Source organism: Xiphophorus couchianus, chromosome 23 (assembly GCF_001444195.1).
Source record: "Xiphophorus couchianus chromosome 23, X_couchianus-1.0, whole genome shotgun sequence".
NCBI classification, from domain to species: Eukaryota; Metazoa; Chordata; class Actinopteri; order Cyprinodontiformes; family Poeciliidae; genus Xiphophorus; species Xiphophorus couchianus.
The window spans coordinates 10,262,580-10,278,134 of NC_040250.1; the positions used below are offsets into that span (position 1 = coordinate 10,262,580).

Genomic DNA, 15,555 nt, shown 5'->3' on the forward strand with positions numbered 1-15,555 from the left:
CCATCAGGCTTCCAGGCATAAATTCAGATGCCTGGTCCCTGGGTTGACCTGAAGAGAACCAAGGACTCTGGGTGATTTAGGAAGAATATGTGATGACAGATGGTCAAAAATCTTTCTGTCTGTAACTACTAACTTTCTGAAAAGTTAAAGCAGAAGACTACACTGACTTACTGGCAAACTTACAGTGTGAAGTAATGAAAGCAGAAGTGTGCAAAACTGTATCACCTTTGCTGAAAAAGAATTTTTTTTTTATGTCAGATTTTTTAACCTTTCGGGGAAATGTTCTCAAATTAATGGTTGGATTCTTCTAAAACTTTCACTGTGAGATTCTAAAACTGCAAAAAATAAAATAAATAAATAAATACAAAATATTAAAGTACTTTGAAACTTTTGACACATCTTTACCAGGGGTGTCAATAAATGTAATATGCAGGGTATATTGCAGCCTTCTGTCCACATCCAATCCCCTTCGCCCACCAAAAGGAAATGTGTTTGCACTCTCTTTGACCTATCAAGGGCTGCATGGATACAGAAAGTTAGCAGATGAGTGCTGCAGGCAAGGTTTATGTGCAGTGAGTAAAAACACCTCATTACTGTAGTTGACAGAACCTCCCAGAGCTTCGGACTCTCCTTGCTCTCACCTGAAAAATAAATACCACTCTCCAATCCAAGTAACTTACTTCATAACAAGTTATAACTTCAGAAATGTTTTAATTTCTGCCTTACGCTTCTCTGGATGCAAAGTTTGTTTATAAAGGCAAAAGTGAAGATTGGTGTGGGCTTGCAAGGATCCTGCTAATTTAAATTCATCGAAGGGGGGGGGAAATATTGCCTCTTAAAAAATTGTGCATCATTTCAAAATCTCATTCCGTTTACTGCCTGCAGCTCAAACACAGTAGGACTTGAGGGGGAAATGGCCATCTCTAGCTGCGTTGAGAAAGTGACAAAAATAACAGAGAACAGAGTAGGGAAATCTCTGCAGCCCCAAGGCCCCACTTATTATGAATTAATAAAAGACAAGCACACAGAGGCACACTGAGTGTCCACAAACAGAGAGGACAGAGAGGATAAAGGGCAAAGATGGTGGTCAAGTACCTCGCCTCTTTGTTTAGAGGGAAAAAAACGCATAAAAATGTAACGCTTGATTAAAAGAAAGTGTTAATATTCATGAATTTGGTATTAAAGGACTGAGACAGTTAAGCACAGCCCTTCCAGTCTTGCAATCACTTAAATTCTCAGGAACTATTTTTTTCTCCCTGAACTTAAAGTATAATTAGTTACACTGAGTGTCGAGTGAGTGTCTATTTTAAGGCTTTGTGAACAGAATATGAACTCTGCTTCAAACGTTTGAGACGTTTTGTTAGTTTACAGCAGATGACAGCTCATCATTTCATATAGTGTCGAACAAAAATGATTATATCCAGTGAGCTTTTAGATTTGGGCACATCAGATCCAAAAACCTTAGTGTATTTTATATATATTTTTTGTCATTCTTTATGTGAAAAACATAGTAGTAGTGCACATTTGTGAAGTTAGAGGAGAATGACTCATGGTCTACATGGTTCTTCAAGCTGGAAGTCTTTTGAAGTATGTTTCTATCAGCTTTGCACCTCTAGGGACTCAAATCTCTGTCACTTCTTTGTAAAACTCGGAATCTCTGTCACATTAGATGGAGAATAACCACACACATATTTTCAAGTCTTGCCAAAGAACTTTCCATAAAATTTGGTCTTGACTTTTTTGGTTCATTTTTAACACGATTATAATTAATCTAGCCACTTTGCTGCTTGCTAGAATGAGATTCTGTGAGTAAATTTTACCCAGAGGCTTTTCTTGTACACGTTTGCCATGTTTCCTTGTTGCAAACTACATAAATGCATGAAAGGTTAATTCTGACAATCATGTATTCTTGCAGCTATTTATTTAAAAAAATTAAAACCCATATATAAACTTTGCTTCCAGCTTTGTGCTGCTCTGTTAGTAAAAACGTTGGTGGACATCAATAAATAATCAGGCAAAAAGGATGAAAATCAACCTTTGAAGATCATATCAGTTTGTTTTTTAAATCTCTTAAATTAGTTACCTGGAGCCTCAACGGCTGTAAATATGCACAAAAGATTTACAGGTGCAGTAATGTTGCAAAGAGAGAAGAGAGAAAAACAAAAAAACAATCCATAACTGTTCCTTAATGGCACTTGGTCAATCGGGTTGTTAATGAGGGGTTGAAGCACCTGACTGAGACCAAAGACAATCAGGAGCTCGACAGAATCTAAAATTATGAGAGTAAAGTCCTCACATTGATTTGCTTTAGACCTTGACTGACCTTGCAGTACTTCAAAGGTTTCAAGGAAGTGTCAACAGACCCTCTGATTATGGCAGGTCAAGTCAAAGAAATTTGTAATTAAACTTCATCACAGAGACGTCACAGATATGAGGCTTAGATCATGGAGCACAGCGAAGTCAAATACTGCTAAAGCTTCTGCATTTAAGCAGAAATCATAAAGAGGACCATAATAATAAATATGACATCACAGGCTTGAGGGCTGCAAGTATTGTTTTGTTAAACTGCTTCTGACCTTCTAACCTGATAATTACATCAAAATGAGAAAATTAAAGGAAGCAGAAATAAATTGCTGTCTAACACAAATCCAGCAAAGATCTGACATTCCTGATTGACCTCTACATCTTCACTGTGAAAGAGGAAATAATTACAATAATTGTCTCATATTCATGCAACTGACCACTGACCTGGTAAAAATAGAGAAAGATCCAGGGAACCAAATCTATCTATTCATCCATGCATCAGTCCCATTTTAAAACCATCCATCCACTTATCTTTGTATCCATTCTTTTATTTCAGTATGGCTTAAACAATTAATCAGCTTTATCGTGATGAATCAATTATTGAAATAATCACCAAGTAATTTATTAATCGATTAATTGTAGTACAGACTAAAAAAGGCCAGTTGCTACAAGAACACCACAGAGCAGCAATAAAAACTGTACAAAAATAAAAAACTGTACAAAACTGTACAAAAATATGAACATTTTGGAAAAAAAAAAAACTTTCTTTAAATCTGTTCAACCCACCACTCCTCAAGTGGCAGATTTAGCTTCACCTGGTTCAGATTCTGTAAAAATAAAATTTCAGATTAAGCACCTTTTCTTTCTAATTGTTAATAACTTAATCCAAAAATTCACGGATTAATCTGCAAATGATCAGGTGTTTACAATCGAAATGCTGCTTTGGCATTTTAGGCAATACACATGTTTATTTCTTTTTAAAAAAATAAATTGAATAATTTATTTATTTGTGTCTTTTAATATATTTCCAATATTGTCAAAAAAGATTTAAGTGGTAAAATGAGAAATCTGCAGAATGTGGTTATATCTGATTAATAGATTAACCATCTGAATCATCAATAACTAAAATAATGGATAGTTGTAGCTCTGCATCCCATCCATCCATCCATCCATCCATCCATCCATCCAGTCAGTTGTGGAGTTGACAGGTCCAGGAGGGGAACCAATGCATCCATTTTCTTAACAGCTTTCTGGGTCAGCCTCAGGTTTTCCTCACAGCAGAATGTGATTAGGCGCGCCTTTACTCTCGTTCAAAATGAGCCTAAAACTGATGTTGTCTATACACTGCTTTTAAAAGACACAAAATTAGAAAAGCATGGTTGTGATGCTCAATAACTTCAAAGTGTTACTTTCTGAAGGACTACAGTGTGTTTGGTTGGTTACATGTGTCCTCTGGTACAGTTTAATCTCCAATCCAAAGGTACAAATTCTACAAACTGGTTCACAGTCTTATTAGCGTTTTGGATATTCTCACAGCCGTCACACGGTACCCCATCGCAGCAGAAGAAAGCAAAAATATTCTCAATTTCAGCAACAATAATGGCAGAGAAAATCCTGCACTGGTGGCACTGACAGTCATTTAGAGTCACACTAATGATGTGATAGCAAGCTGTCAGAGCCGCAGAGGGCAACTGCTCATATATAAATCACAGCATTGAATGGAGACCATAATTCCCAACACTTAAACTGATCTGTCTCTTCACAAAATGTATCTATAGCGGTTACAATGATGTTTTCTTTTTTATGAAACACAGCAGGCACTTCAAGTTATTTCCCATGAAGCTCCTCAAATACTTGTTTTTCATAAGAATGAGTCAAATTGTCATTAAAAAACAACCTTATGAACAGACATAATTTATCGTCCTACATCTAATCTTTTCTTTGCTATTTAGGTAAAAAGCCTTGCAAAAGTACTCGCCTCTGTTTCATCTGGAAGCACTTCTCCACTTGGTTTTCGCAATCACATAATTATCAATTCAGAGTTTAATTGTGTGTAATTTAGTCACATTATGAATACATCTTTTCTGTGAGGGACTCAAGAGGTTTTATAGAGAACATTAATGAACAAACAGCACCATAAAGGTCAATGCACACTGCAAACAAGACAAAGGTAATGTTTTGGAGAGGTTAAGGAAGGGTGAGGTAGCAAAACAATGTCTCAAGCTGTGACAGACCAAGCAAGGAGAACATTATTCAGAGAAGCAGACAAGATTCACCATGGTAACCTTGTAGGAGCTGCAGCGATCCGAAGCTCTGGTGGGGCAATTTGCCATCTTTTAGTCCTGCACTCCACAAATCTGACCTTTAAACAAGATTGAAAACAAGAAAGCTACTATTGCAAGAAAGCCACAGAAAAGTCCTGTTTGTGGTTTGCTAGAAGCCATTTAGAGGGGGACAGCAAGCATTTTTTTTATCAGCAGGAACAGGGAAAGTGGACAGAATTGTTGGGAAGATGGATGGAGCTAAAGACAGGTAATCCTGGTAGAAAACCTGTTAGAGGCTACAAAAGAGTTGAGACTGGTGTGAAGGTTTGCCTTCCAGCAGGGTACCCAAACATACAGACACAATCTGATGAAACTCAACCACTTTTGAAAAGAAGTACTAGCAACAATATCGTCTTTAAACCTGCAAGCTTGTAGAGACATAGGCTAAAATGCAGTGGTAAATACAGTAAGAGAACATTTTACAAAATATTGACGGACTACAAATGCTACCACACTTTATAGAGTTTCACATGTGAAAATTTTCAAAATTTTGTAAAATCTTTCTTCCACCTCATAACTGCACAGGTCTTGGTTTGCCCATCTTATAAAGTTACAATTAAATCCACTAAAAAACAGCAACCTGTTATAAATGTCTGTGATTGCTAAATCTTTTCATGGCTACAAAGGCAGGAATTTTGGTCTACAAATGTACTAGAACTGGCTGAAACATACTACTTTAACTCTAAAAAGTAGCCATTGGTACATTGACTCAAACATTAAAAACAAATGCACGCCATCATTCACATATTTGTATTTGTAAAAATGATAAATATGGAATCTTTTTTCATTTCACTTCACCGATATGCAATAAAATCCAGATAAATACACTGATGTCTGTAGCTGCAACATAATTAAATATGATACATTTGATGGGCATGCTATATCTCTAATGAAACAAAAAACATATTTCATATTCCTAACAAACAGAGAATACAGAAAAGATGCGGTACACATGAGCATCATTCGTTCCAATCATAATTAATAGTTTTACCATCAGCCATGATAGTTACAGCAACAGTAAACTTGTATCAGTGAATTAAAATCAAATAGCTATCAATTCATGAACTTATCCAAGTAAAGACGAGAAGAAATGATAAAAAGTTGATTAGGTTTTTTTTTTTTTTAATTGTACGTTATTAAGCCAGACCAATTATCATGGCCACAGAAGCAGAGAACATGGCACACCACCTCCCTGTCTGAGGGGCTTCCTTCTGTCTACTTATAAAGCAATTAATTAGTCAGAAGTTCTTTAATTCTTTAATTAGAAAGTCCTTCTTTAATTTGACACATTACCATGCGACCAGCCACTTACTCAAATGACTGTTTAATTATAGTGAACTCGCATAAACACATGGACACGTACATCTTCTCGCTGCGCCACTCCCTGGGTGACGAGTCGAGTGTTTTGTGTGGGAGAACCAAGGGCATGCAGGAGCTTGTGACTGGCAGGCAGTGTTGTCACGGTAACAGACATCCAGACAAAAATACCCACGTACACACACGTAATCTCAAAGGAGCAGTTTTCCTGCAGCAGCTGCATGACCCCTACACAGGCCAGACAACTGGAGCCTCAGGACATGGCAAGGTAATAGGAAACAGCAAAGACTAAAAAATAAGCCACTTTTTGTCTATACTGCCACCCAATAATAGGATTATGCCACAATTCCCATTTAAGGTACTGAATGTTGGTAGAAAAGAAGGTAGAAAATAGCAAGGTATGAAAGCTAGATGAGGTAAAAAAAAAAAAGAACTCTCCTGAGCGGACAGAACAGTCCTCCAGTTGAGTTTTTAGACACTTGGGTTGAAATTCGACATGGCTTAGGACAAAATGATGCGGATTTAAGAACATGCTGTAATCCTGCTGCTGTAGAGGAATACTTGAGAGGGAGTAGTCGGTACCTGGAGGGAGGCTGGCTCTCTTTCTCTTTTTGCCGTTTTCAGCAGTGTTATCCAAGGGAGCGCACTCAGTCCCAAGTGGACCACTAGAACCGTTGAACTGAAGAGGATCGTTGTTGGTTGCTGGATCGAAGGGCAGAGCGTTGAGTCCTGAAAGACAGACAAGAAAAAAATAAGAATTGATTCATTACTTATTGCAACAGGCTTAGTCCAGACTTCTGGTTCTAGTCTACTCTGGATTTCCAGAACCAGAACTAAACATGAAGAAGGAGCATTCTGTTTTATTTTTAGCTCCACTAATCTGGAAAAAAAAACTCCAGAAAACAAAACTGCTGAAAAACCAAGTTCCTTTAAATCAAAGCTAAAAACCCATTTGTTTACAGCTGATTTTGGTTAATAACTGTTTTTTTGCTGAAATGTGCTATATAAATAAATGTAAATTGATTTGAGTCTGTATTGAAATTAGTGTATTTCTAAAAACAACAATGGAAACACTTATTTTGCATCACACCAGTCATATGATCAAAAACCAGATGTTGCTACAGGCAGAAAAGATGAATACAATGACAGGAAGTGATAGGATGATGATGGAGTGGCGTGTTTTCTAATGACTTAGTACGTGAACAAATTTATTACTGTGTGATTTTAATTGCATTTCTTATTAGACGGAAACAACGCAATTGTGAATTTGTTTTTTTTTTTTTTTGCAGAATATCGACATGGTTTTGCACACATTTGTAATGAAAAATAATAATTTTTGTGCTATTGTCAGCACAAAACATCTCAAGGATGCTTCCTTTATGAAACCTAGAAGTCAGGCTCAAAAGGACAAAAACTGTACAAAAAAAAGCATGAAATCACAAAAGAATAAAATAACCGGCAACTACAAAATGGGCATAAAGAAGTTATTCGTTTAGGAGGTCCTAAATCCTGGTCCTCATGGTCCATTATCTGGGATGTTTTAGATGTTTCTTCGCTCCAGCACACCCGAATCTAATAACTGTTCTTCCCCCTCTGCATGCAATGAAGTTCCACAGCAGACCGTTAATGGCCTGTTCATTTAAATGAGGTGTGCGGCCACAGGGAAACAACTAAAAGGACGGCAGAATTTCAGGATCAGCTTTGGGAATCACTGCAATACGTAAAAGGCCTCTTAGAAAAATATAAGTTCCAGCATAGCAGTAATTTATCTTTTATAAGCAGAAATCCATTAAAAGATCATGACTCAGGTCAGTAAGGAACAGACCGAACTGACTTAAAAATTTTTGGGATAAAGTCGGCAGTATGGGTATTTAAAAACACTTAAAATGTTTCCATGTAAAAGCACTGATATTTGAATAATCTATTGTATACAGAAATTTCACTTTCATAAAACCAACATTTCTTGCTCATTCAACTGTAAACTGTGCATACGTTAAAAGATGTTTTATTAGGCATAAAGTATAAATTAATATTTATCACACTGTCCAAAATACAAACATAAGACAATAAGCATACATGAAAAAAAAGTTAACTTTCCTGAGTCTCTATTTTTCTAGTTAAATTGTGTTTTCTGTCTAATGTCTCACTTTTTCCTGTCAGAGCAGAGCAGAATCCTAGAAAGACTCAGTTTACATTCATGAAAAATTTATTACATTTCTTTGTGCTCAAATTTATTTTCCCTCTGTGGCACAAATGAGCAGGAGTTCCAGACTCCTGCAGCTTGAGCAGAGCTCTAAAAATAGCCATATTAATGTGGTTTCCATGTAGCAACAACCCAAATGAGACGGTGTCATCCGTTTTTACGCTTTATGACTTCAATCAGCCAGAAGCAAGACTGACTAACAATTAAGTTACACAAAGCAAATAAAACAAGAAATTAAGCTGCAAACTATTAAGTTTCTATTTCAAATGTTATCAAACTTTCAAGCTGCTGTCAACAAATATGTTCTCTTGTGTGTTCACATTTATTTAATCTCACATAAAGTTTTACAGAGACTTGCAGGATTATTTATATTCCTTGGACTTTCCAAATTTTGTGATATTAAAACTAAAGACTTCAAGATATTTATTGACAGTCATTTCAACACAGACAGTTGCTTTGATTCAAGCTCTGGTTGTATGTTTAGGGTCGTTGTCCTGCTGAAACATGATCCTCCGCCCCAGTCTTAAGACTTCACCAGCTTCTTAAAAGTTTCCTTTCACGATTATCTTCTATTTGGCTCCATTTGTTGTCATTGTAATTAATGAGGAGAGATAGCAATAAAACCAGCAGCAATAGCATCTACTGTAGGTTTCAACAGGCAATGCATACATTCATTATAAAAATTAAGTGATTTTGACCTTAAAAATGTTGAAATCATATAAAACAAAAACAAATTTGCACACCGGTGAAGCTGCATTTTATTTATGGGCATCAGAGTAAAGTGGGCTGAACAAGAAGGCTTGCCACAATATTCTAATTTTTGTATGTATAAATGTTTGAAAACATTCCCACATTGCATTTATAATAAATTACATGAAAGTTTGTGGTGCAACATGGAAAAATGTGGAATGATTCAGTGGGTATGAATACTTTGATTACCATTTTGCCTCACAGTCGCCTTATGGGAGAAGCTGGAGATTTGCTTGCATATAGTGATAAGAACATGAGACATAAGGGATTCAAACACTTTGAATGTGTGGGTGGCAGATCGGTGGGTCTGCATTTGCTGCAGACTCAGTTTAAATGGATCTCCTGTCTGGGCTCTCACACATCTTGCCAGTCGATCTCTACCGAAAATCCATCTGTCACGCTTATTTACAGATGACCGTCAATCCTCTAGAGTGAAACAAATCCATTACTCAGGCAATGTTAACTCTGTCACCAATAAACAGATACGGCTTACATTAAGGGAGACAGCTCTCAGTCACTAAAGGCAGGAAGAAGTTCCCAGGAAAAGAGTGGAAGAGAAGCAGTGGAAAGATTGAGACAACACTGAACAGCTGGTAGAGAAATACCACTCAGCTTCAGGGGATAATGTCCTATTACAGGTCATGAAGGACAAAATGTTCACTTCTGCTCCCACTGGAAGGCATACCCAAAAATTTCATGGATTTTTCTCCCTTAGGAATATAACTTTATGAATGTGGCACCGAGGTTGTATAAAGAATTAAGAAAGACATTTGCTGTAATTTAAAGCTAAATCTACTTGAGTTTATGTGACCAGAAAATCTTGAGTGAAATCCAAGATCTCATCTGGCTCTTAAGTAACCACAGTAATTCAGTGCGAAGATTGGACACAGAGGAAATGAAACATTTTAATCATCAGCCTGACGCTCAGTTCTGCGAGTTTCAGCTGAACCGAGCGTCCATTCCTGCCCCGTACGTGTCTTTAGAACAGAACGCTTTCAGCACAGGCGTGTAAACCTGCATATTAACAACGTCTTTGCAGGGTCATTGCCCCCGTCTCTCCTGCTACTCATGTATCTGCTGGCTGATGAATGGCCTGTTTAAATTTCAACATCTGGCCAGGAGGGAGGAGCAATGTCAGCGAGTATCACTCCCCGGGGGAGGAAGAACATAAATACCAGGAGGCAGGGTGGAGACAGGAGGAGCCCGAACAGAGTGGCTGCAGAATAAATTAAGGCAATGAAACTGCTAAATGGAGACACAAACTTTATGTGGTGAAAATGCAATCACAGAAACGTGGCAAATTATTGTGACCCACTCATATCAAGGACACATTAATAACATGCAGCACTAATGATGGAGAGCCAGGCGAGCACAGGCACATTAAAATACACGGTAAAAGTCAGTGGGTCATTAACTCGGCATATGACCACCTTTGAGTTCAATCAGAGTCTGTACTGTGTATTCCCTTGCAGAATGAGGGACAATGTGATGTTCCAATTTAATGCATTTCATTGTTAAGGTACACTGATGGCGCACCAAGTTGCATTTTGTTCCCTTCAGGTGTACCTACACACAAAAACACAATCAGATATTTGTAACTCCATGTCCATTAGCCTAGAAACAGGCTGAAATAGGAATAGATTTTATTTTGCAACGTCAGCATGTGACATACAGTATCTCCCAGCAGGAACGGTGGAAGAACAAAAATAAAAATATCTTTTTTGATGCATTTTGAGGCTGAAATGGACAGTTCTAACTCTGTCAACAAACTTCACACATTATCTTAATATTCTTTTATGACCTAATTTTGAGTGAGACAAAAGATTGAAAAATGTAAATGAGGCATTTGGATAAATTATGGTTAATTTTTAAGGGCATAGGAAGAGAAAAAATCCCTTACAAAGCAATGTACAGCGAATACAGTGCCTCATCTCAATGAGAGTGTACCATAAGACATCCAAAATAATATTAAATGAATTCTATCCCACATGCCAGTCCCACTATTTTTAAAAGGTATAATCATGTTTGCTCCAACACTCAATTTCATAATAGGATCCATTAAATAATGTTGATATAATTAGTCTTTAATAATGCATCAAGGGTTTTTGGCAGGTTCAGGATTTGAACTTATGATCTTTCAGTCAGAGAGCACAGCACTGAGCTGCGCTAATTTTCTTAGCAGCACATTTGTATAATTCTCCTGTAATGCCTCATCTAATTCCTATCAGCTAATAACTCAACGGTAAAGGATGAATAATGCATTGCAAAAGGAAATGTGCATCAGCTCAATGCGGAGAGGAAGGGCATCAATGGGGGAATACCCGAAGCAGCAGACTATTAACCTAATGTAGAACTCAGAAACTTACTGACCATGCAGACTGCTGTGTTTATATAACCAGAGCAAGACAAGGGGCCAGATGGTGGCATACGGCATTAACATAACATGTTTTCAACCGCAGAAATATATTAGCTTCCCTGACTTTTACACTTCATTAGTAAACCTTTTCTGTCTATCAAACTGCCTTTCTGCTTCACTGACTTATATCCTCAAACAGGCAAAGTGGCTGAGAAAACACACCTGTTACGCAGAAAGGTGAAGACCGACTTTCCATACTAAGCAGGAACAATTGAACAAGGTGGAACGATTGGGTTTAGGACCATAATGAGACCAAAGTTTTTAAAATTCTGTGTCCTGAAAATAACCAAAGATTGTGGAAGTTTAACGGTTAAATTTATCTTCCTTCCTTCATTGTGATCTTGCAGTTTCAAAAGGCTGCATTCACAGCTGACTGACGGCAGCTTAAAACGATACTTGGATAGTATTCACAGTTTTCAACAGGTATGAAAACCCCCTCTTAATTTTTTTCACCATTACAATTTGTAAAGTGAAGAGAGATATACACAAAAGGATAATTATGATACTGTTACAAATACTGCTTTGAAAGTGTAAAACTGTGAACTCTCAGCTTGTTGCCTCTTTTTAATTAGTGTTAAAGAAACTATAAAGCTTATTATTCCTGGTATTCATTAACAAAATGATTCTCAGCGCCACTCCTTTCACAAAGAAAGATTAGAACGTCAGAGCGCACTTTCGCCCAGGAATGTTGGCGTGAGATCACACCTTCCTAAAAAGGTAGGTGACTGTGAAGTCATGAGTGCCCTTAGCAGATGCATAAACAAGGTGTCTTACTGATGCGGCTTAGCAATGGATGGCAAAGCATGCCGAGCAGCAGTGGTATTCTCAAGAGACTATTAGCGAAGCTTTTCACCTCCAGTTATAGCAAAGACAAAGAGCTGTTAGAAACACAGGCTCTCCAAACAACTGAGAGTAGATGGGATCAGTTTCTGAGAAGCGTCATCATCTGGCACAACAATCTTAGTAAAAGTAATGGCTGGGATCATCCTGAGTATTTTTCTAATGCCTTTCCACAAAAGAGGGCAACACATTAGTTGTTATTGTCTTTGGATGCCAGTGATTCACATTACATATTTACAGAGGAAACAACCAGCGTTTTAAATTCTGGTTATATACCCCATTTAGTCATAACGTTTGTAAGCTTTCGATGAAATTACAAGGTAGTTAATCAGTAATGAAAGATGATAGCTTTAGGTGCCTGTCCTTTCTCCTATTCAGAAATGACAGGTGTCATCTAAGTAAAGATAAACCTTTTTAATCAAAAATTAGAAACATAACTTTGCTAGAACTGATTCTACTCCTTTCCAAGGGCACAATGACACAGTCCTCACCAAGAGGTGGAACAAGATGAGCATGTTAAGTTTGAGCCTTTCCCAGGAGATCAGTGAAATAGAGAAAGATTCGAAACATTCGCTTAGTTCAATTTAATAATGAACAGGGATGGAACGAGAAAGGAAGTCAGTATACCCAAAGGAAAAGCATACAGGCACAGGGGAAACATGCAAACTCCAAAGAGATTTTCCTGCTGCAAGGCAGGGCTCTACTTGTACATTGTGTCTTGCAAAAAGCATTCAGCCATTTTGCATTTTGTCATGTTGAAACCTCAAGCTTTACTGTATTTTACTGGGGTGTTTCCATTTGCAAAACAAACAAAAAACAGAAGTAGAAAAACGTGAATTTGCATTCAGTCTTTGGACTGCTGCAGCTACAAATATTTTAGATTTTTTTAAATACATCACAGTACAGTGATTCACATGGAAAGGCACAGCACACTGAAAGCAGATTGACAATTGTGGTTGACTGAATGTGGAAAAAAGTCCAGGGTGTGAATACATTTGCAAAGCACTGTACACTCCTTTGAGGCCATAGGTTAAAATGGAAAATCATTCCACTAGTCCATGTGCAACAAATCAATATTTCACTATTTTCAATATAATGTCTGTAAAGTGAAACAGAAATGTGAAGAATTACAAGGCGGCAAAGATCAAAACACTGAAGCTATGAATATGAATCACTAAAGCAACTGCAAAGTGGAAAAAAAGAACATTCCAAGGATTTAATCCATTCATACACAAGGGAATCTCTAAACTTGGGAGGTTTATGTCCATACAGTATGGTACATTACATCTAAGTAGGTTAAAGACAGTTCAGATTTGCTAAATATTTTTTTCATGAGTATAAATAGTAAAATACTTTTTCTGAAGTGTTTGGCATTAATAACAGCAGACAAAATTGAGATAATAAATAAACTGTCCACTTTTTAATGAGCTTAAGCCATGTGTTATCGCCTCAACAGCTGTAAGGATATCTAGAATATTCAAAGTTTTGTATTTTTAGGTGTCAAGGAAAACAATGACAGTTAGTGTCATGATAATTGAGGAGGAAGAATTAGCTTCTTACAGTTGGGAGTTTGGTAAAGGTTAATCTATTCCCTGATGTTGTGCTGACATTTTGAAATGATGCATGCATCAGGGTATATCACTGTACATTTATGAATTCACGTGGCTCTGCATGTCCCATTAACTCAGCCAATACACAGACATGTAGCGATGATAGACAATGGAAAAATCCTTCCATGCAACAGATGAGACAAAGATGGGAATACATTTTTCTTGTTTGTTAATACACATAATCAACATGCAAGTCATGCTTTGAACACAATTAGAAGTTACCTTGCACAAGAATGGCATGACTATTCATGACATTATTGACAGTGAAAATATTCTTCTTCAGGCCCCCTCCATCATTCCTTCAAGCCTCTGGGAATTCACTGAAGGTTAATTTATTTAAATCTCCCATCCACTCATCTCTATTCCATTAAATTGACTAAGAATCTTTGGTTTGCAGTCTAATCCTCTTTCTGCTGTCAAAGGGCCCTGCCCTTTTTGCCATACAGTGAGTGAACAACTGTGTGTCTGTAAGGCAACCCAGCAGTTGATAAGGTCATGTTCACTTACACATGCATGTGGGGAGTCCTTGGAGAGAAGTGCATAACATTGAACCAATAATTCTACAAACCACTCATGGCAGGCAGTAAAGGAACAAAGTTTTCCCCTATAAGACATACAGTTTCTACTATCCTCAAGGACACAGTAAAGTCTAAGCTCTCACCATCTGTTCTCTCGTTTGAATGACAGGACACTATAATGCAAGTAGGGTTTGGTCAGATCAAGCCATCAACAGTTGAGGTGTAGTACTAGGGATATATTGGCTATGTGAGAAAGTCCTGCATCATTATTACAGGCATAGCATTTGTGATGATTGGCACGGGTGTTCCAATGCTAATGACTTTGGAAAGGCTCATCGTTCCCTTAAATAGTCGCTGAAGCTATTTGCAGTCTGTCAGAAAAACATCCAGCCTATGTTGATGTGGTTTTGTGCTCCAGAGACCTGGCTAATGAGACATTCACTGGCTCCAATGAACTTCAACAACGGCACACTGAGAGCTGTTGGGAGTGTGTGTCGCAGTGCCGACAGAAACAGCTGTGAATGGCCGCCTTTAAAGAGCTCTGGGGTGTGGTTCAATCATTGGTAGAATCTGGCACATCTGATTTTAAATTATAGTTTTGTATTATTAAAACATGCATTTCACAAGCTCCAAAAGGAACATGTCCTTCTTGAGGCCTGCTACTCTTCCAAGCACACTCTTTTCAGTTCTCAGTGTTACAGCGTTACATTCCGTTTCCTCAACCAAATGAGCAAATGCTTACAAACACTTTCGTCTAAACTATCCAGATAATGTCTTTTTTTTATCCGAGTTTTAACTCCCACTGACACTAAAACGTGTGATTTGAAGAAACAAAATCACTTGGCAGTGCAATCACTTCTCTACCAGCCAATTAAAATGGGAGGAAACAACATTTATCTTACTTATTAATTTTCTTGGTGATGGGTGGTGGCAATCTCCAGTGGTTAATAGGCAAGAAACGGGATACACCCTCGATAGATCTGGAGACAAAAAGCTTAAGCAAACTAAGTACATTCTTTTTAATAGATTTAAATCCAAATTATACCAATGTTTTGCAAAGAGCAATCAAAACATTTTAATAAACCTTTGTTAAGCATAAAAGTCCTCTTAGAGATGCAGTTTTATCCAGATGTAGTCAGCATTAAGTAATGCTCCCTCCCTCAGATTGCTGCTCACTGTTGATCACTGGCCTGAAAGAAAGCTCCCTCGTGTGTGTGTTTTTTTTTTTAAAGATCCAAGCTAAACTAGCACCAAAATGTAGGTCAAGTCGTCA

At 37.5% G+C, this 15,555-nt stretch overlaps 1 protein-coding gene across 4 annotated transcripts in view; it reads right to left on the reverse strand.

The window, feature by feature from the left end:
• The window catches only part of enox2 (ecto-NOX disulfide-thiol exchanger 2), a 197,918-nt gene that overhangs the window by 96,506 nt on the left and 85,857 nt on the right, over positions 1-15,555 (reverse strand). For all 4 annotated transcript variants that reach the window (XM_028008665.1, XM_028008664.1, XM_028008666.1 and 1 more), the window contains one exon: positions 6,528-6,674. In XM_028008665.1, the coding sequence (XP_027864466.1) occupies positions 6,528-6,674 (147 nt within the window). The remainder of the gene's footprint in view (positions 1-6,527; positions 6,675-15,555) is intronic.